General features: G+C 43.8%; 1 protein-coding gene across 2 annotated transcripts in view; it reads right to left on the bottom strand.

Moving 5' to 3' along the window:
* Nucleotides 1–457: 457 nt before the first annotated feature.
* Nucleotides 458–21,270, bottom strand: part of LOC120783271 (plasma membrane calcium-transporting ATPase 1-like) — a 103,894-nt gene continuing 83,081 nt past the window's right edge. For both annotated transcript variants that reach the window (XM_040116142.1, XM_040116143.1), the window contains exons 17-21: nucleotides 18,797–19,010; nucleotides 18,352–18,563; nucleotides 17,157–17,264; nucleotides 15,445–15,627; nucleotides 458–7,516 (exon numbers count right to left, since the gene is read on the bottom strand). In XM_040116142.1, coding sequence (XP_039972076.1) covers nucleotides 7,268–7,516; nucleotides 15,445–15,627; nucleotides 17,157–17,264; nucleotides 18,352–18,563; nucleotides 18,797–19,010 — 966 coding nt within the window. In that variant the 3' untranslated portion in view covers nucleotides 458–7,267. The remainder of the gene's footprint in view (nucleotides 7,517–15,444; nucleotides 15,628–17,156; nucleotides 17,265–18,351; nucleotides 18,564–18,796; nucleotides 19,011–21,270) is intronic.

Raw genomic sequence — 21,270 nt, 5'->3', positions numbered from 1 at the left:
TATTCTGCAGATTCTGATAAAATCATCCGATATATCGGTCGGGCTCTTTAACATCGACACAGACATTTTACAGGTGAGAAACGAACTCCATTATCCTCAGTTTTCTCCCCAACCTGGCCAGTAGAGGGACGGAGGAGGATAATGGATAAATGGATGTGATCGGTGAGATGATGACACCTGCAGAGCAGAAGCCTACCTGAACCACATGCTGCATGTTTCAGGCCTGTTAACTGTCATCGTCTCCCTGCTCCTCTCTCTGCACAGACGAGTGGGTGAGGAGTTCAGGATAATCTGTAAATCTGAGTGTTTCTGTGCCGTTGTGTGTGTGCGTGTGTCTGTGTGTGTGTCTGTGAGTGTGTGTGGTGGGACGGGAGGATGAAACAGTGGGTAGGTGGATGAGCAGACAGATGTGTTGGCTGTCTTGTTTCTGGATAAATGAGACGATGGAAACAAAAAGAAGAATCTACATCTTTCATTAATCCATCCATCAGAAGTCACACAGTTTTAATTTCCTCAGTGTGTTTCACCTCACAGTGCAAATACATGTGTGTCTGTGTCTGTGTGTGTGTGTGTGTGTGTGTGTGTGTGCGTGTGCGTGTGTGTGAGATGTTGCATGTGTCTAGGGCATGTATTTGAGATTCATTTGGAAAACAAGTCAACATTTGGGGATGTTTCATTCCATACTAAAACATGCAGAACACAGAACATATAACACATATACTGAACAATTAGTTTTATCCAAATGCAGTTACTCTTTTTTTTTTTTAATCTCTTTTCCTACAGAGTGGCTTTAGGCTACACAGAACACGACGGAACCAATCGCACCAGGTTGGACATATTGCTTTAAACCACCAATTTGTATATATGTCATGCATGCCACATAGATGATATTATGTTTATACAAAAATAACACCAACGCCTATTACTGTGTATCATAGTAATTACAGAAAACAAATATTTTTCAGTCTTTTTTGCAATGAAGTTCAACTGAGAAACCATATATATATCTATGTATTTATATCTAATATACATATATTAGATATAAATACATAGATACATTATATAAATATATAGAGATATATTTTGAGTGGTTATGACTTTTCCAGCTGTGATATTCCAGTTCGTTTGAACCATTTTTTTTATTCGTGAATTTTGAAGTGGTTGTGAAGGTTCTCCAGAGATTTCCTTTATTATCCAACTACAGGAAGCTGTTCTTTAGAAAGGCAGCGCTCTGAAGAGGAAGCAACGCAGTCAAAACGCAACAGTGACTGGATAAGAAGCGAGTTCCCTCTCCATACAGATGTCCTAGTGGAAAACTGTGGCAAAACCGAGATCTTATACACTCCAAGAATGAACCTTCGGAAAAAACTAAAACCAGGTGAAGACTTTCAGTCCGCCGCTGAGACTCGTCCTGTCTCGTCCCCGACTGTTTTTATTTGTGACGTGGCTGAAACCAGAGGCACAAACAGATCTGGAGTGTGTCTGATGGCGGGCCTGTACCGTTCACCTGGCATGAGACGTGAGGGCAACCAGTCAAACCAGTCCAACAGATGACCACCACAGCCACACCGAGGCCATGGCGAGAGCACAGGGACAATCTTATCCAGGCGGTGGGGGGCAAGGGGGGGATGGAGGAGAGGGGGTCATGTGCCCACAAACTGTCTAAACAAACTTGTGCAGAAGAAGAAAAGAAATGAGAAAACGACTTTGGCGGAACACTCCTAAAGCTTTGCTGGGTGATGATTGGCTGATTGCCCCCTCTCCCATTTCCTGTCACTGACACACACAGCAGGTACATTTCATTCACTTATATGACAATATTTACATTGCACTGACTGCAGGAGCACAGGTGATCTGTCAGATTCAGCAGTAGAACAAAAACAAAGAGGAAACGCGTCGTTGTTTGGAGGGTGTGTCTCATTTACAGGACACACTGCCAGTAGAGGAAGTGCTGTCACAAGCGCTTTGACAGTCCTGCTCTTGTCCCGGGATGAAATGTTACTCGTATAAAAATGGTGATGATATCTACAGCTGTGTCCTGTCACGGGCCCCACCTCCTTGACTGTCCAAATTTCATGATCAAATTAGAAATCGGGAATGAAGCTGAGAAAGGTGGCGTCTTTTCCTTCTTTGGCCTGAATTTCGATGACACAACCTGTGGTCCAGGGCCAGCCTGAGCATTTTTGGGGTCCTAGTCATGATTAGACTGCCCCCCCAACCCCCCTCACACCCCAGTATGCAACATGTACAACAACAGTTACTACAGTTTTTGATGATTAAATTACTGAAAGAAAATACATTTAAAACGAACAAAACCTGTTCTGTGTAGAATCATCGTTGAGGGAACAAATATAAAAACTCCTCTTGATTTTGTGAGCAACCCCAAATATTTGTAAAGGTATTATAGCTGCTGGTCACAGTTAATAAATCCTAACTTCAAATACTGAAATTACTCCAAATAAATTAACAGAGGAACCAATCGGCGTCTAGCAACTATGATCTGACCTGGGATCCAGTCAGGCTGGGTTCAAATTAGATTCAGTCTAATTGGGTTGGGTAGGGCCCTTCTCTATTGCCCCCGGTCTTGGATCAGTTTTTTAGGATCAGACAAGTTTCAATCACCCTCTGACTTGTTCAGACGAGGTCTAGCTGTCTTTGAGTCCCTTTCGAGCCAAGGCTCATAGACGTACGATGGGATCAAGATAATTTTAGCCTTAAGGTTTGTTTATACTCAAGCAAGACACCGTGGCCTGGGCCTCTGCAGTCGGCACATGAGCTACAAGCATGCACCGAAGCGTTTACGCTCAACGTGTTCCCCATCGCAGTATTCTCCAAAACACCAGGGAGCGTGTAAACGTAGCATTCTGTGAAGAAGCAAGAAGTAAAGTGTTACCAGACGAACATTATCGACCAAACATGGCTGCGCACTCCGCTCTACAGCTCCTTGGTGGTGCGGACGAATTAGTGTTTATGGCTATTAAACAGAAAAAAAAAACTTTTTCCATGAGGTTAATGCCATTTGACTGAAGGTTCATAGAGACTGCGATGACTTGCTCTCAACGCAAGAGGTGCAACTCGTGGCGCTCATTCTGGGGACACTGCGCCGAGCATAAATAAAGATGCTTTTAGAGAAAAAGGCCCGGGTCTGTTTTTTTGAAAAAAAAAAAAAAAAAGTCTGATTTATTCACATCTGGTGCAGGTAGGTTTTTTTCATGGGTCTGTGTCAGAAACCTCTAGGCTGGGGGGGCCGAAACAACTCATTGGTTCGTTTTACGATTTGGGCTGACTCTGCCTTGGTCGTGAAGTTACTTTCCCGGTTTTGGGTCTGTCTGAGGTGATGACATGTCTTCAGAGGACACGCCCATTTGAAGGAGGCGGGGGCCTGAGGTGGGACACAGCTTTGATCCTCGTTAAAGTCGTCAGCTCTGACAGCAGCCAGTTGGAAAACAGCATCAATCCACTCATTCAAAGAAATCAGGTGTGGTAGCTTAAAAAAAAAAACCCAAAGAAACCCAGAGGTCGGATAAATAATTATACACTCCCATTTAATGTTTGATACAGTTAGCTGTATTCACGTTGCATTTGCTGAACTCTAATGGAGTTGGATAACTGCTAAGTCACATAGCGTGTAGTGTGTCACAACATCTTAGATAAAGTGGATATACTCATGTAAAAGGGGGCTGATGAGACTAGATTGTTGAGATTCCAATTGAACGGCCAACAGGAAGTAAACAAGTCACTGCAGGTTTCTGAGCCCTAACATCAGGTGACCAAGACGACACACGTGGCATAAATATTTAGAGAGCTGTAAAAAGACAGAGTCCACGGTAGATTCATCTCATTCATGTACTGTACTGTCACCAAACTCTTCAGCCTATACATATATATTCATATATCTCCAAAATATTAAAAAGTACTTAATATAAAAATACAGAAGAATTGTAAAAAATGAGCAAAACATTGAATTTTATATGAAAATCATGCAAGAAAGATTCCCCATTTAGTTAAATAGTAACTCTAAGATTCAGGAAAGCAAGGGAATGAAAGGGAAGTGGTCGGATGAGAGAAGCGCAGGCGAACTGCCAGCCACTCGCTTTTCATGTAAACATTGTAGAGGTCCTTTAAACTTGGTTCGGCAGTGACGACTGAAGATTTTCTCCTTATTTTTTGGTCATGTTTGGAGTAAAGGGCCGGGGGGGAAGGGGGGTTAAGGGGGTCAAGGGGTGAGAAAGTCCAAAGGAAACCTCGATAACAATGAGATAAAAAACAATACAGACAACCTATAAAATATGGCTCTGAGTTACATAGAAAAAGCTCATCAGAGGGGAGAGGAAGAACCTAGTCATGACAAAACGTTGGAAATATGGCAGTAGTAGCACATTACTTCAATAACGTGTCCTAGTTCATAGATCGGTTGATGGCTGCTATTCAGACTAAAAGGGGATTAGACGCATCGCTGCTTCTGATTGGAAGATGATTCCTTCTTCTTTTAAGACAGTAATCTGCAGACAGTGGCAGGCAGGAAGTACTGAGCGGCAGCAGGGACACACATTGGATTTAACTCTACAGGCTGAAATCATCAGTTTCCCATAAACCTCAGCGTGGCCGCTACACTAATGTCTGTTAATCAAACACAGCAGGGCGGGGAGGGATGACGATGATCAATCACCTCCTCTGCTGCTGGCTGCGGGACGTCACTGACATCTGATTTAGTTTCTGTTAGTAAAATCTGACAAACAAAGTAAACATCAGAAGTGGTACTATGATTTATCTTAAACACAGACAGACCTCCAGAAACTGTTCAGAGATCCATTAACTTCCTGTCTGTTGAGCTGAACTCTCACTGTGATGCAAAACAGACTAATCGATACCGCAGTCCTTCCTGTTTTAATGCGCGCTCTTAAATCAAGTTTTAGAGGTGGTGGGACGACATTTAAAGTCAAAGGAAAGACGCAAGCGGACGCGACTGGAGTTGCTGTTAGGTTTTGAGATCAGTCAGAGTTGTTGCAACTCAAGATCGAGGGTGAGCTGGAGCGCCTGCAGTAATTTGGACACTGTATAGAACTGAGGTGGTGAAGAGGGAACTGACCCTTGATTTACCAGTCCATCTACGTTCAGACCTTCACCTATAGTCATGAGCTCTGGCTCAAAGAAGGAGACTGCAAATACAAGCAGCTGAAACGAGCTTCCTCTGCGGGGTGTCTGGGCTCAGCCTCATGGACAGGGAGAGGAGCTCAGAAATGCAGGAAGAGCTTATAGGGAGACCTGCTGCTCCTCGATGTTGAGGTGGTTTATCGTCTGATCAGGAAGCTTCCCTGTGAACGTACTCTGGACACGTCCAACTGGGAGGACAACCCTGGCTGCTGTGGGCTGGGGCTACCTCGCGTGGTGTCACTGCAACGCCGACCTAGATAAGCGGCGGAAAATGGATAGTTGAATAAATAAGGCTGCAGTAGGAATACATCTCATCCTCTGGCAGCAGTGTTCCGGCTGGGGAGTCCAAACCTGAACGATGTGAGCCCAATATATTTACTGACTTTGACACCGTGTAAGCGCGGTGAAAACAACAGCCAACTTTCCACGCTGCTGTGAGTCTCTTCCATGTGATCTGCAGAGTTCTACAGGGAAGGAGCGGTGGGGCGGTGGTTAGTGTGACCCCCTCACCGTGTCACGGTCACAGGTTGGCTTTTGTCATTTCTGGTTGGTGGCCAAACTTCAAGAGGGTGGGTCTTATCTAATAAGATCGTATCAGGGGGGAGATGCCAAAGAGATGAAGAGACAAATAGGAATGTAATAAGAATGCCACAAAATTTGTGTTTGAGACTGTGATGGAGAATTAATGATAATCCTCATCCCCAAAGTATTTTGGATTAGTTTCTGTCAGTGTATTTGTTGACCTAAATGAACGGAAACTAGCGCCGAATTCAGTGCACTGTTGCACCACGAGAAGAGGACCAGAGCAGACTGGGGCGCACCCATCTTTCGCCCAATGTGAGCCGGGATGTGTTCTGGCACCTCGCAACCCCGCGTGTGCAGGACCACACGGAGAGTATGCAGATTGCACTTGCCTACAAGTGTCCGGAGACACCCACTGTCCTGCTGTCACGTATAACAGCAGCTTCCTCTATGTTAGCTGGGTATTGACGAGTCTGTTTATGTCCTGTCGCGGTGACAGGGATGTTCAGTCCTACGGACAGGACGTTCGTGGAGCTCTGAACAGACGCTGCTGCATACTAACACAAAGATGGCTGTCTAAACAGAATCCCAAATATTCATTCCTAAGTTATCATGCGACTCAACACGAACAAAACGTAACATGCATCCTACTAGAAGGGGAACATGATCCACACTGCTGTTTCCTATCGACACTGTGGACATACTGGGCGAGGGGCAGAGAGAACCAGGACCCTGACTGGATGAGATGAGGTCAGACTCTCACTGAGCAGAACGCAAGCCCTCTCTGGACGCTGCCATGTTCGATATTTTTGGGTAGTAAACATTCTGTCTTTCCACATGCAACACCGCAGCTAAAAAGAAAAACCAACACATACAGACACGATAAAGGGATGAACATTTTTTTAACAGGTGAACCTTGAAGACTGTAGTGTCACACTCACAAGACATTCTCAGAAGTTTGAATCGACCATCAATAACATTCGATGGAAGTTTTAAAAACAAACAAATGTTCAACATCTAAAAGAAAAAAAAAGAAAAGAAAAAAAGGTTACACTTTTGCATTTGCCTAAAAATCTTCTGATCATCAAACCCGGCTGTTAGCTGTGTGGAGGAGCGGAAGCGTATGTACATGAGAATCACTGCACTCTTTGAAATGTTTTGTGCCGTTTTTGAGAGCGTTAAGCGGGAATGAAGCGAGTACGGAGCACGACATGCTGTTGTGAGTCCCGCAAAGATCGAACCCAACAAAAAAGCTCGTCAAAAGGATCATCAAGTAAAAAATATACATGAATGGACAAAAGGACAGGCCTTCCACTGTGGAGACTCTGGATTCCACCCTCTACTGATTTGTGTGTGTGGTGGTGGTGGTGGTGGTGGAGGGACAGACTTACAGGCAGAACAACGCCACAGTCAATATGAAAAACACAACGTGGCAGGAATGACTGAGGGGGGGTGAAGACGATGTGAAGCATGGGGAGAATGAGGGGACGAGCAGAGCGATGACTTCCCTCCTCAGTGCGACAGTTCAGTTGATGGGATGACACATGACGCTGATGAAGAGGAGGGAGGAGGAGAAGGAGGGAGGAGGAGCTCAGATGGATGACTCGCGGCTCTGGGGGGAGGCGCTGGGGGGCTCTCCTCCTCCCCCGCTCGCCCCGAAAGAGGCGCTGGGGAGGGGGTCGATCTCGTCTCCGGTCTCTTCGATGGGGGTGATGCGAGCCTCCTCCTCGGACAGGGGGACGAACTCAGGATGGGCCATGAAGCTGTGGATGGAGCTACGGGACTCTGGGCTCTCCAGCCCCGCGTACAGGGAGCTACGGAACGCGTTCACCACCTTAATCTGAAACAAAAAAGGAAAGGAAATGTCAGGCGGTCGAGCAGAACAACGGACACAGATCGCATTTTTAAGAAAGTGTGATGTCAAACAGCCAGCGGGGACTGGTGGATGGTGCTTCTGAATCCAGGCATGGAGGTGCAAAACCACAAAACACAATGAGTGGTGAATGAGTGGTCGGCTTGGATGAGAACATGGTGGGAAAACTGAAAAGTATTCACAACGCATCGGCACAAAAGGTGAAAAAAAAAAAAAAAAAGGTGTTGTTGGAGGCAGCTTAGTGCAGGAAGATAAACTGCAACAAAAAATCCACAAACAGGCAGCTGAATGTGGAGGGGCATCAAAACACAACGGCTTCCAACACGCACACACACACACGCGCACACACACACACACACACACACACACACACACACACACACACACACACACACGCACGCACGCACACGCACACACACACACACGTGCACACAAACACACACACGCGCACACACACGCACACACACACTTTTTTACCTGTAGTTGTCGTCCTATCCTGCACACTGATTGATTTTTATAATCCCACTTCATATTTATAATCGCAAATTTTAAAATTTAAATCCAACGCTGATAAACTACGGGTCCAAAAGTATGTGGACAGCTGGATAAAAGTATGTGGACACCTGACATTTGCTGGCTAAAGAGATTTGCTCCTATTCAGCCACAAGAGCATTAGTTAGGTCCAAAACTGATGTTGGATGATAATTTCTTGCTCACAGTCGACGCTCCGGTTCATCCCCAAGGTGCAGTGCGGAGGTCACGGCTCTGTGCGGGCCAGTCAAGTTCTTTCACAACAAACTGGGAAAATATTTTTTCATGGACCCGACTTCATGCATGGGGATTTTGTTATCTTGAAACGGGAAAGGGCCAAACACAAACTGTTTACACAAAGTTGTAAACACACTATTATCTAAAATATGACAGTATAAAGGTTTCCCTTTTTTCCACTGGAGCCAAGAAAAATAGGAAAAACGCACCCAGACCAAAGAGGATGTGGACAGGGTGAGTCTTAGTCTTAATGTATTAATTACAGATTAAACACTTTCCCTCGACCTTCCTTCCTTCAACCCATTAGTGATTTCCTACATTACCCTGAATGCTTTTGACACACAAACTCACACTGTACTTGTGAGAATGTATTACCTTCCACATCTTCCAACGTAAAATAAAAGCTCAGTCCTCTCTTCCACATGAATAATGTGACTCCACAGCTGGGTGGAGTGAACTTCATTACTGCTTGGTACCAACAAGAGAACCAAAAACTGCCAATGCAGGTTTAAAACCTTGCTTACTTATTCTTTGATCAGATATGTAGCTCCTGATTTACATACGTTTTTTGGAAGTTTCAGGCTGTATTTTATGTAGACAAAATTTCTTGTATGGCAGCCTGTCTTCAGACAACATTTAACGTTTGAAGACTTTGTCTTTTTTGTCAAATAAAAAATTTGTGTTATTGAAAATCATTTTTATACGTTCTCAACGTAAGTTAGCGAAAAAGGACCCGTATTTCGTTTTCACAGCCGGATTAATCAGGGAATACGAGTCGGGTCTGTGTCCCCTCAATGCAATGAACACCCAGCAAACACTAGGTCGGGGTATCGAAAATTGTCTGATCAAGAAGGTCTTTGTTAATATTGTACTTCAGTGGTGCAAATTCGCTAACAAATTTACTCTAAATCAAATTTTGATTTAGAGTAAAAAATGTATAAATACCAAAAAACAATTGATATTCAAGAAAACTGTGACTTTTGGGGCCCTTGAGGGTCTCGGAGCCACTTTGGCGACTGGTAATTCAGCCACAATGGTGTCATGATACGCTGCCCCAGTAAACAACATACACACACACTTGGCGAAAACAACAAACACATGCAGACTGTGAAGTATTTCTAATCACATTCAGAGTCAGAATCATTTTGTCCTCTAGCTGCTCTCTACTCTCTGCCTAAAGTCGCTGCCACTGTGATGAATCCACCGAGGCTGCAGCTGATCATACTGATTTATACACACCAGCAGGCACTCTTCATTATAATTAATAACCCTGCAGTTCAAAGCTCTCTATTACTGAACCACAGGAGGGCTGCAGGCTGAGCACTGCAGCTTAGAGCATACATGCAACCATCACACACACACACACACACACACACACACACACACACACACACACACACACACGCACACACAACTCACAAGTTAAAAAGCTCTTGGCTGTTAAACCATGAGAGACTTGCTGAGCCTGACAGATTTAACCCTGCTCGGGATTAACACATAAAATTATCTTGGTGCCCAGGCTGTCGCCTCTGAGAAAAAGAAAAAGAAAAAGAGAAAAACAAACAAACAAACAAACAAACAAACAAACAACAAAACAAAAAAGAAAGAAAATAGGGCAGGGATTTTTTTTTTCCTGTTAGAACCAGAAGAATGTCTCTTCTCATTGGCCGCGTGTGCCAACAGTTGTGATGTGTCATCGACTTGTCAGGCAGCAAGTCACATCAGGGTTAATGGATGTATGTTAGGAGTTTAAATCTCCACAACATGCAGGAGGAGAAGCGGCAGGCTGAGAGGGAAGTGGGGACAAATATTTAAAAAAAGAGGGAGATTAAGGTGGAGAAAAATCTACAGCAGGGGAAGGTTAAGCAGCAAGCACACAGAAACAGCGTGAGATGGAAACACAGATCAGATTGTCTGCAAGATCATTCTGAGAGTTTTTAGATGGTAGAGCTGAATATATTCTATATTTTTCTTCCTGTCAACAAATCCCATGAAAAGCCCAACACTCTCACTATGTTCTGTCTTCTCTGTCCTATCTCTGGCACACGTTGATGTGTCTTCAAGTGTTCATTTTTCTGATGAGCTTGGTTTTAGTCATTCATTTTCTGCGGCCTGGTGTACGGGCGGGACCTCGATCCAGCGGCCCGTCCCGCCGATCCCTGCTGAGCCGACTCTAGCTCCAAATGACGCGACCAGCTCAAGATGGCAGCGCCTGTATCCACGACATTTTGTTTCAATTTATGTACAGTGGGAGGAAGTGGACACGCGCCCTCCATCTTTATATAGAGTCATTGGCATGGATTAAACAAATGAGATTAAACTTGTTAATTAGTAAGCTTTAGAAGTGCTGGTAGGTACTTCACTTTGAACTGGCAGTTTCCCCTGTCCTTCCAGTCTTCATGCTAAGCTAGGCTAACCACATCCAGTCTAGTTCCTGTCAGTCTTATTACTGCTTACTAATCGCCTTCCTACAGCTGTTTCGCAGAGATGCATGTTCTTTTTCAATGACTGCAAATGCAGACTGGGCATTTCCTGCCGCTTCTGCTCCACATTAAAGGCTTTCCGCAGGAAGCCTCTGAGAGGCTTTTATTGTGAATAGGCTGTAGACAATAAAATTTAGCGGACGGAGAGATTAGCAGAGCTTTGTTAGAGGTGTAATTTTTTTTCTTTTTTTAATTGTTTTTTTTTTGTCAGCGGCTCAGTTTTGAATATTGCCAGCTATGTTTGAATGGTTGACTTCTTTACGTTTTTCCGTCCAGCTTCAATGGCTATCACGTGCTAACTACATTTCACATCAGTTCCAGTTTAATCTAAATTACTGTCATGTTTTGTCAGTCAGTTATTTATAATAATAATAAAAATAATCATTAAGATATATCAGATTAGTTCAGGACGTGCAGACACCTGCTGGTGACAGAAACAGTGTGATGGATTTAGTTGGTGAGTCATGCAGCATTCGGTGTTTCATGCAGTTCAAACAGAGAAAAGGAGACAGAGTCCAGCCAGGTGAAGCGTGGTGTTAGCTGGCCTCCGGTCACCCGACTCACTGCCTGCAGTGGAGGAGGAAGCAGCAGCGGGGGGCGGAGCCCCGGCCGAGTTGGTGAGAGAGGAGGAGGAGCTAAGCCCAACGTGGGTGGGGCTAGAGAGAGTTTTGGCGGCAGTGGCGTCATTGTGCTGGCTGACGACGGACGGCTGGCGGCGCAGGGCACCTGGCACCGCCGCCTGGCCCGTCTGGAAGGTATAGACCACATCCATCTGAAGGAGGGACAGCCACAACACACCGTTAGACAGCAGAGACAGAGACAGAGGAGGAGAGAAGGAGGAAGCAAGGGAAAGACTTCTGGAGAGGTTAGAGAAGGTTTTAAAGAGGCTGGAAGGTAGTGTTTGGGTTTAGGGTTCTGAAGGTCAGTTATCATATTTCACGTCTAAAGTGCAACAAACACTGGACAGAAAGAAGAAGTAGTCCGGGTGTAGTAGCAGGGATGTACCTATCCGGAGAGTGATAAAATTGCTGTTTTTCTGGAGAACTGACAAGTGTTAATGGAAAGACAGCAGTGGCGGTCGTGTGGCCAAGGAGTTGATGTGCATCTACCCGTGATATTAGAAGGATGACATCAAGATGCTGCCAATGGGTGTGGGTACTGTTGCCCGTAGCTCTGTTTCTCCAAATACAAATAATCAACCACATGTTTAAAAACTCAGTTCTTTCTTCACTGGTCACAAAGAAGTATTAGCTAACCCAAAACTGTCTTCCCTAAGGCTGGGTATGAAACCCCAGCACGTGGCTTTATACACAACAAACAAAGATGCATTTGAGAAGCTTGGCTTATTATATTAAATAGAAAAAAAAGGGTCCTGTGGAAAAAAACAAAACAAACAACTGTACTGTATCTCTGCTGGTATCAAACACTTTCACATGACACCCAGCCTTGGTTTTCACCCTCTGGTTTTAACATGTCAGATGGCTTCATTAGCTTTTGTTTGTGGCAGAAAGAAGGAACATGAAATAAAGACAGAGCGATTCCTATTTCTCTGAAAGGACCACGGCGACGTTTTTTCTTACCCATTTTAGCCCATTTACTAAAAAATAAAATCATGTATTATTTTAAACATCTTTTATTTTTCCCCTCATCCAACGGAGTAACCTGAACAGTGGTGATCTGTTCTGCAGCAGAGGGGAAATTTCTTCAAGCTGACAAAGTGGGTAGAGACACAGAAGAACGTGAGGCAGAAACAAAAACAAGAAGAAGAGGATGAGAGAGAGATCAGGATGGAGGAGAGGTTTGAGGAGTGAGGAGAAGAGGGGGGAAGTTCGAGGGAAAATCCATAATGAGAGAGAGAGCTGTCATTTAGTTAGTGAAAGACAAAATGTGAAAATCCAGACGTTCCGATAGAACTAAGGGATGAAAGAAAAAACAGAACAATGAATAAAGAGCTTTTGAATCGGGCTGAAAGCGCTTTGAGAGAGAGAAGAAGTGGAGACAAGAGAAAGAGGAGAAAATGTGTCACTTGGAATGACTGATAAAGTTTCAGCAGTGAGTGCTGCTTGTACCAATTATTCCCCCACTGTGTCTGCCTGTCGAGGCGTTGAGCAGCACAACGCTGCCCACCAGGATTAGAGAGGAGGAGGACAGGAAGAGGAGCATGAAGAGATAAGAACCTAATTAGCTTGCAGCCTTTCGTCACCTCCCCCTCCATACCCTCATCCTCCCATCCCAGGAGGATGACAGACTGATATTACAGATACACAGAAATGAAGAGAACAGAGGAGAGGTTCCTCTTTTCTCCACAGCGTGTCTGATGGTGGAGAGACTAAAGAGGACGGGAGCTTTGTTTCACTTCCTTCTTTCGTGACGCTCCACGCCTTCGTGAAGGCCAGGTGAAGGTTATCATCACCGTGTACGTACCAGAGGGGGCATCCCACCTTGCCTGGAAGGTGGAGCATGCACCTGCCCATCCACGTAGCAGCTTTTCTGGAGCTTTCGATCGTATCACATGATCTTAATCAGCAGACTGACTTGGCCACGTTGTCATGGAATTGTGGATTGTAGATTTTTTCAAGAGCCTTAGCTTTAAACCTCAGCTTTTACATCTGCAATAACTGATTTTTTTTTGGCCACTCGGTGGCAGCAGAAACAAGTGTTGAACACAACACTGAAATTTCACACTTTTTAAGTCGATATGTTGAATTTGTCAGCAAACCGTTGCTTCTTTACACATCTTGCAGTTACTTCACAACATTATCATTCATTTGGAGTCTGGTTTTGTCCACGTGATGATTGTAAATCCAATATTCCCTCTCTCCCTCCCTTTTTGGTCTCTACCAACTCCTGAGGGAAATATCCGGCTCTTTAGCTATTAAATGCTCCACTAGGTTCACCAGCTGGTTTCTAACTGTGTCTGTCCGCTGTTAGGTGCTGAGCAGTTAGCGTACAGTGGGTTTTTAGAGGTTTTTCTCTAAAAACCGCTGCTTCCTGCGGCTGAAAACGACGCTATGAGAGCAGTGTAAGAGTGAATCGAAACCTCACTATAAAGCTCTGCAAAGCCGAGGGGAGCCGCAGATTCAGGTGTTAATTCTCTGTAGGTTCATCATTACGAGTGAGTCCTTTCGCATTGTCACAATGTTTTTACATTGTCATTTGATACATTGCTATTATAAGGAACTCAATTGTAGCTGCTGTAGACTAACATAATAGAGAAGTCCTTAAAATTTTTTAATTTTTAATAATAAAAAAATAATTCTTAATTAATTTAATTCAATTTAAATCTTGTCTCTAAATCTCTTGTTTGGCTGTTTAGGTTCAGACAACAACAAATAGACAATAATTTGAGCAGTTTGGTTTGATTTGTTAGATGAAAAGTAAAAATGACTGATTCAGAAACATGTTTCAGCATAGTAAGGTATATGAAAAGATACTGTTGGTTGTTTCTGGAAAGGAAACATCTGAAACAATATTAGAAAGCCTGACAAGCCTCCCGTTCTGTCTGTTAGTGTGAGTCCTTGAGACTTTTCAGAGAGTGTGTAAAGAAGCAGAGAGCTCAAACTGAAGAGAGGTCAAACTGAAAAACTCAAGTGGACAAAGCAGAAGAAGATGTTAGTTATTTGTAATTCATATGTGTTTGCCCTCCACCCACAATAAGTAGAAGTTAGTCCTATGCTGAGAGGACGACATCTCACCTCTGTGTGTGCGTGCGTGCGTGTGTGTGTGTGTGTGTGGCGGGGGGAGCAGAGTGTTGGCTGCTGTTACTGTGGGTGAGTGTTAGCATCAAGGCTAATGAAGCCCATAGGGACTGAATGGGACTGCCTGTGGACATGCTAATGCTCAGTGAGTGCTGCTCTATCCTGTAGGAGGAGGGTAACCCACACACACACACACACACACACACACACACACACACACACACACACACACACACACACACACACACTTGTCTTACATCAGTTGTGAGGAAACTCAATGACATAATGCATTCCCTAGCACCTTACAGTAACCATTACAAATAAATGCCTAAAAATTAAGTAGCATATTCAGTGGCAATTCGATGGCAGAGCTTATTCAATTCACTAGCTTCTAACTGCTAACTCTTGTTTGAGTCTGATATGACTTGAATGAACTGCAGCTCATGTAAACTGTCAGAAATGTTTGTAGGGAATGAAGTGTCCTCTCATTGTCTTGATGAAACGCAACGTTTCTGGTGGGACAGTTTGTCTCTGCTCTCAGTTCTTTACCTCACTTTGATTCAGCGGACGTTTGGCGAGGAGGAGGAGGAGGAGGAGGAGGAGGAGGAAGAGCTGAATTGGATTTAAAGTTTGTTTTGCAGACGACAGAACAGAAATTTACCTGGACAGCTTCACAGGTTTAAACAATAATTGACTGACCAAAACAAACGAATAATTAAAAAAAATAATCTGAGTAAAATCAAAAACAAGTCTTAAATGTCATCTGCTCTCTTCCAGAGTCATGTTACCATAGCAACTGATGTTTTCTGCAGCTCTGACAGAACAGATATTTGCGTCATTTTATTATCTTCACCTTGTAAACTTGACATCAGAAAAAACCTTAAAACAAAAAGTAAGTTAGCGATAAAGTGGCTGGGGGTGTGGTGGCGAGGCAAAGCGGGCGTACCTGCGTCTGGATGCGGTTCAGACCTCTGAACCAGAGGATCTGGCCCCTCCTCAGCTCCATCTCGGCGTGGTCGATCTCGTCGGCGCCCTCCGTAAGCTCCTCCTCATGGATCTCCTCCTTCGTGATGCCGTGACCTGCCTCCTTCAGGAACTTCAGGTGGTGGGTTGGGATGGCTGAGATCAGCTGAGTTTGACAGAAAAACAATTGTTTTGTTAAAGGGCCAGTCAGTGTTTGAAGTTTTGGGGCGGGGGGTCTAATAAACTGTTAAGTATTAAAATTTCTAATGCTACAATAAAGGATAAAAGAAATGAATAAAGTCTAAGTAAAATCGAATGTCCTGTTGAGTGCGCCTGACTTCATCTGCTGTCAATAACGCCTGTAACATGATTGATCGGGACATGTGCAGGGTATTTTTATGCCTATGTGTAATTATTGTGCCTGGATTTGGTGTCAGATCAGTGATTCCTCAACGACCGGCCGCAGGAGCGCATCTCCTCACAGCATATCCAGCTCAGCAGCCTCTCCCTTGTCTTATCAGCACACTCCCATAATGATTTGTCCATGTACTTATGAAACAAATTAGTTATGAAACTAGAATCAGGCCTAAATTAAATACTAATGTAGGGAGCTTTTTATTCTTTTATTTAAGCCATTATATACATTATATATACATATTTATAATATAAGCTATTTGTTGTTTTGTGTTTCTATCTAGTTAGGGAATGTGGGATCCAGAGTTTGGGGAGTTTGAGCCATACTAGAGCCTAAAAATCAGAATATCTTGGCCTCCGCTGTTTCTATCTCTTTTCAATTTGTCTTTTATGAGTCCCTCAGTTCTATAGAAGTGTAAGACTAAACCACGGGAATGCCCCTTTAAGGGCAGCGATGATCAATATAATGAAGACGGTTTTTCCCTGAAATACCGTGGAAGTGTGACAACTTAATTTCTGATAACACTGATGACAGCCTAATTGATTTTTACTATTGAACTGCTAACAAACCAACTCAATTATTTGTCTTTTTTTTTCATTTAAAAATTCTTACTGCTAAAAAGCAAACATTCCTTAAAGCTGTACTGAAGCTTGACTTATTTTTAACAGACCTCAAATCTCAAGCTGTTTTTTCAAGTGTTGTTTGTTCATCGAGAGACACACCCAGTCTCCTGCTGCGGTTGGACATCAGCTTCACATATATCTGTGACCTTCCCCTCCTCGCTCTCGGTAGGAAACAAAAGGTGTTTTACCTCTAAAATAACTCACAGACATCAGATCAGTCTGTTTCTGTCAGCATCTTTCTGTCTCTCTGTTCTCAGTCTCTGCCCTCCAACTGAACCCACAGGCTTCTTACGACTGAACATTTTTTCTAAACCTGTGTGTATGTGCGTTTGCATGTTAACAGCATCATGCGTGCGAAGCCGTGTTTGTGTGTGCGTGCGTATCCACAGAGGGACTGACACGCCGGGTTTGTTTTCCCGCGGTGCTCGTAAACAGCAGCCGCACTGCTTTCATGTGCTGAGCTCATTACCATGGCGATGGTCGTGATGGCAACGCTGCAGCAGCGCGAGCGTGACAGGCAACAGTTTGCTGCCACAAAGCTCACATATCCACCTCTTCATCCTCTCCTCAGTACATGTTTTTCATTCTCAGAACCGATATTTCACGTTCAGTTCTGGTGAGACTGAAAAGCACCTGTAGGTCTGGTTCTGGTCTCACCTGTCCCCACAGCAGCTCTCCCACACCGATGAACACACACCACAGCCACTGGTCGATGGTCAGAGCCGTGCAGGAGAACGGCTTCCCTCCGAACTGAACGATGATGATCTTAGGAGGAAAAGAAATACGGGACTTGTTAGCCGTGTTTACTATGACGGTACTGTCTAGTAGCACAAGTCTGGTGATGTTCAGCACTTTTCTTATCACCAACAGTGAACTGATTGACTAACAACTATTGTGTGTCTCCAACCAGCTGTTTTAAGACATTACTGATATATTTGTTTAACTATATATTTGTGAGCCGTTTTTTTTTTTTGCATCTTCCAGCTATGAACAGTGGAAACCGCTTATAGTGATCAAAAAGCTTGGGATAGAATCATTCCTATGGAAACGCTGTTTAAATACTTTGCTCATAGTGATCAAGTAGTCCACTTACAGTGTTCATTTTGGGTCTTTTCATACATGACAATATATGGAAAAAGGATGTAAGACTGTTGTAACCTACTGCTACAAGCTGTCATATGCTTAGGCTCTCTTCTAACTTTTTTTTAATGATGTTTTTGGACTGCCATAGTGCGTAACGACCGTCCCCTGCCTGCTTTCCCAGCATCAGTTCATTGTGTGAGAGTCTGCGTGTGTGTGTGTGTGTGTACATGCACTTGCGGTGCGCACTCGCACACCACGTGCTATTTTCCTCCACTCACACCGCCCTATTTTTCCCTCCCGATCCTGCTCTGCTTGCATCCGTGGAACTTTTACAGCGCTGACTTATCGTCCCCGTTCTTTCACTGCAGCAGGTGTATTATGTGAGGGGCATGTAATGCTTTCACCCTGACCATTCAGACTAGGTTTGGAGCAGGACACGACGGCACAGTTTATGTTATTTTATCTTTAAATCTGTTAATAGCAAAGCTGTCCTTTCCATTACTTTATATTCATGTAATAAATATACAAATGTCAATTAGATGGCAATCTGCGTAACAGTTAAAGAAAAAGAAAAACTTTTACTACTTGTATTACAGACCGTGACGCATCTCATCTCGTCTCACGATCAGTTTGCTCAATAGATTCCTTGACAATTACCTCATTATATACATAGCCTTTGCTGATGATATAGTGCTACTGCTCTTTCTCCCTGAAGGTTAACCATTACATGATGTATATGATGATGATGACAATGATGATGATGAGCTACCTGCAGGGCGAAGGTCCCCAGTACAACGCTGCAGAAGATGGGGTTCCTGTAGATGCCCTCGAACACGTTCCTCTCTCCGTGGATCTTCCTGGCATTGATTTCGTTGAAGAGCTGCATCATGACAAACACGTTGAACACGATGGTGTAGTGCTCAGACGGCGGCGAGTGCAGGGGAGCGTTGCGGCCGCTGTCGATGTCGAAGAACGTCTCACCTGAGAAACAATGCAGGAGATCAACAAAATAAATCTAATTTTTTTTGACAAAAAAACAATAGATACAATAAACAGATTTTCTAAATGGAACAATAATTCCATTAATTAAAGATCTCACAGAACAGAACAAACACTGATGATTTTTCCACAGGTAACTGAGCAGGGAAGTTCTGGCTTTTCTGGTTTCCAGAGTTGGAGTTTTCCTTGCCAACCTTGTTAGTCGTTTAACTCACCGGCAAAGAGCAGGGTGAAGATGATGACGAGCTGGTACACGCCGTGGCCCAGGATGTTCTTCATCATGGTCCTGGAGATGAGCGGCTTGTCGCGGCCGTAAGGTTTACGTAGCAGCAGAGACTCGGTGGGGGGCTCGGTGGCCAGAGCAAGAGATGCCAGAGTGTCCATGATGAGATTCACCCAGAGCATCTGGACGGCCTTCAAAGGAGAATCCTGCAGGAGGAGGAAGAGGAGGAGGTGGTCAGGAGTTTGATTTACAGGAAGGAAAAACTATCTGAATAAGGGAAAATGATAGGAATGATGAATGAAAATGATAATCAACAACCAAGAACACATTTCCATCTTGTTTGGACCTGTAGTATAATTGCAATGTGTCATAAGGATCAGTCAGAACATGATGAATATGATGTTCAGAGGTTTTTTCTTAAAGTGTATTTTCTTTCCTACTTTGTTGTGACAAAGTGGGAAAAGAATTTTAGAAATTTTCCCAAATTTATTATAAAAGGAAAAAATGACATATAATAGTGTCATTTAGCTCAGATCCCTCCCATTTCTCTTGATCATCTTTGAGATGTTTCTGCACTTTGATTGGAGTCCACCTGTGGTAAACTCAACTGATCGGACATGGTTTGGAAAGGCACACACCTGTCTGTATAAGGTCTCACAGCTGACAATGCAAATCAGAGCAAAAACCAAGCCATGACGTCAAAGGAAGTGCCTGCAGAGCTCAGAGACCGGATTGTGTCGCGGCACAGATCATGGGAAGGTTCGCAAGAGCACAGTGGCTTCCATAAATCTTCAATGGAAGAGGTGTGGAAGTGCAAGAGGCACCTGAGCTAAATTTGAAGAGAAATGGTAAGGCGTCTGAATACTTACGTCAATGTAATATTTCAGTTTTTCCTTCTTAATAAATTCGCAAAAAAGTCTAAAATTTTGTTTTCGCCTTGTCATAATAGGGTCTTGAGTGTAGATTGATGAGCGGAAAAAAACATTTTTTTTTTACATTTTAGCATAAGGCTGCAACATAATGAATGTGAAAAGACTGAAGGGGTCGGAAGACTTTCCGAATGCACTGTAAATACATTATAGTGCTATCATTATGGAGAGCACAGTGACCAATTTCATCATAGTGTATTTGCTCGTTAGCCCGATTCTGTTGAAAGGCTCACACCAGGTCTGTCTTGTTGCAGAGGCTGGGCGTGCGCAGGCATGTAGGCTCCCGATCCCCGGGCGCTCCTGGCTAATTAACAATCTAGTGGCACAGCGGTCAGAAAAATGTGGGCCGCTTTATCCCTCCCGTACTTGGCATGTGACGCCGCGTTGTGTCAACGCGTTCGGTTTTGTGTATCTGTATTCTGGAAAACCGGCTATTAAAGTTTGCTGGGCATGGACATGTAATGCTGGCTAATTGGTCACAGGCGGACCTACTTGATAGGCGCTGCAACAGCTGTAACCTTTCTTGCTGTTCTTGTTCAGTTATGTGACACATCCTAATGCCTTCCCATAATTACATATTGTTCAGTCCTGTTAATACGATTATTATGATGATATTGCTGTTGATAGATCTGGAGGTGATTAAAAAAACAGTTTCTGTTAGACTGCAATGTATATTGCACGTATATTGCCTCCCTGAAGGTCCCTTTTCCTATATGTAAGACATTTACTCCCCAGGCATTAGTAGATCACCTCTTGTCAGAAAGCAATTTCTAGACTTGTCACTTCATTGTTAAATTGTGTGTTTTTTCCTCCGGTACAGATAATACACACGGCTAATCTGGCCTTGCTTTGCTGTGCTCTATGTTATCAACACTTTGGGGCGACGGCCATCCTGTATATCCAGACCTATCCTCATTATCCTGTTCTTTTCAAATGCATGTAAATGCACAAAAAAACATTTACACACACACACACACACACACACACACACTTCATCGGACTCCCTCCACTTCTGAAACCCAACCTACGCCCCTGGATCCACAATAAAGGCATAAATCAATTTACCGTCCTTTAATGATCTGTGCCAACATTTCAGTGGCCTATCGGAAACCAAGCCCTAGATGATCAGTGAGCATAAAAACAGCACAGAGACCACAGACCTGCTGAGTCCCCGTTATATTTCAGGATTATGGTGGTGACGTGTTGCCATGGTTTCAGGCTGTATCTTAGCCTACTTTCTGTTCTCCGCTCTGTAGACGAGTTAGTTATCTGTCCTGCCAGCTGTGAGCCTTTCAATTAATACACAGGCGCAAGTTACTTTTTTTTTTTATTGTGTAAGGAGTTCACTTTCACGATTAGAGACACACTATGAAAAAAAAAAAAAAAAGTAACATGGTTTCCTCGCCTCCTCACCGCAACCGAGGCGGTCACATCAAAGTCACGAATAATTCGCCTTTTCTTGTTTCTTTGGATATTTGACCAAAAAAAGATTTACAGATGTTTGCAGAGTGTGGGACAGATGCATCGTACACAACAA

This window comes from Xiphias gladius, chromosome 21 (genome assembly GCF_016859285.1).
Source record: "Xiphias gladius isolate SHS-SW01 ecotype Sanya breed wild chromosome 21, ASM1685928v1, whole genome shotgun sequence".
Lineage (NCBI taxonomy): Eukaryota > Metazoa > Chordata > Actinopteri > Istiophoriformes > Xiphiidae > Xiphias > Xiphias gladius.
The sequence above is the reverse complement of the archived record's forward strand: the minus strand, read 5'-3'. Positions and strand labels throughout refer to the sequence as shown.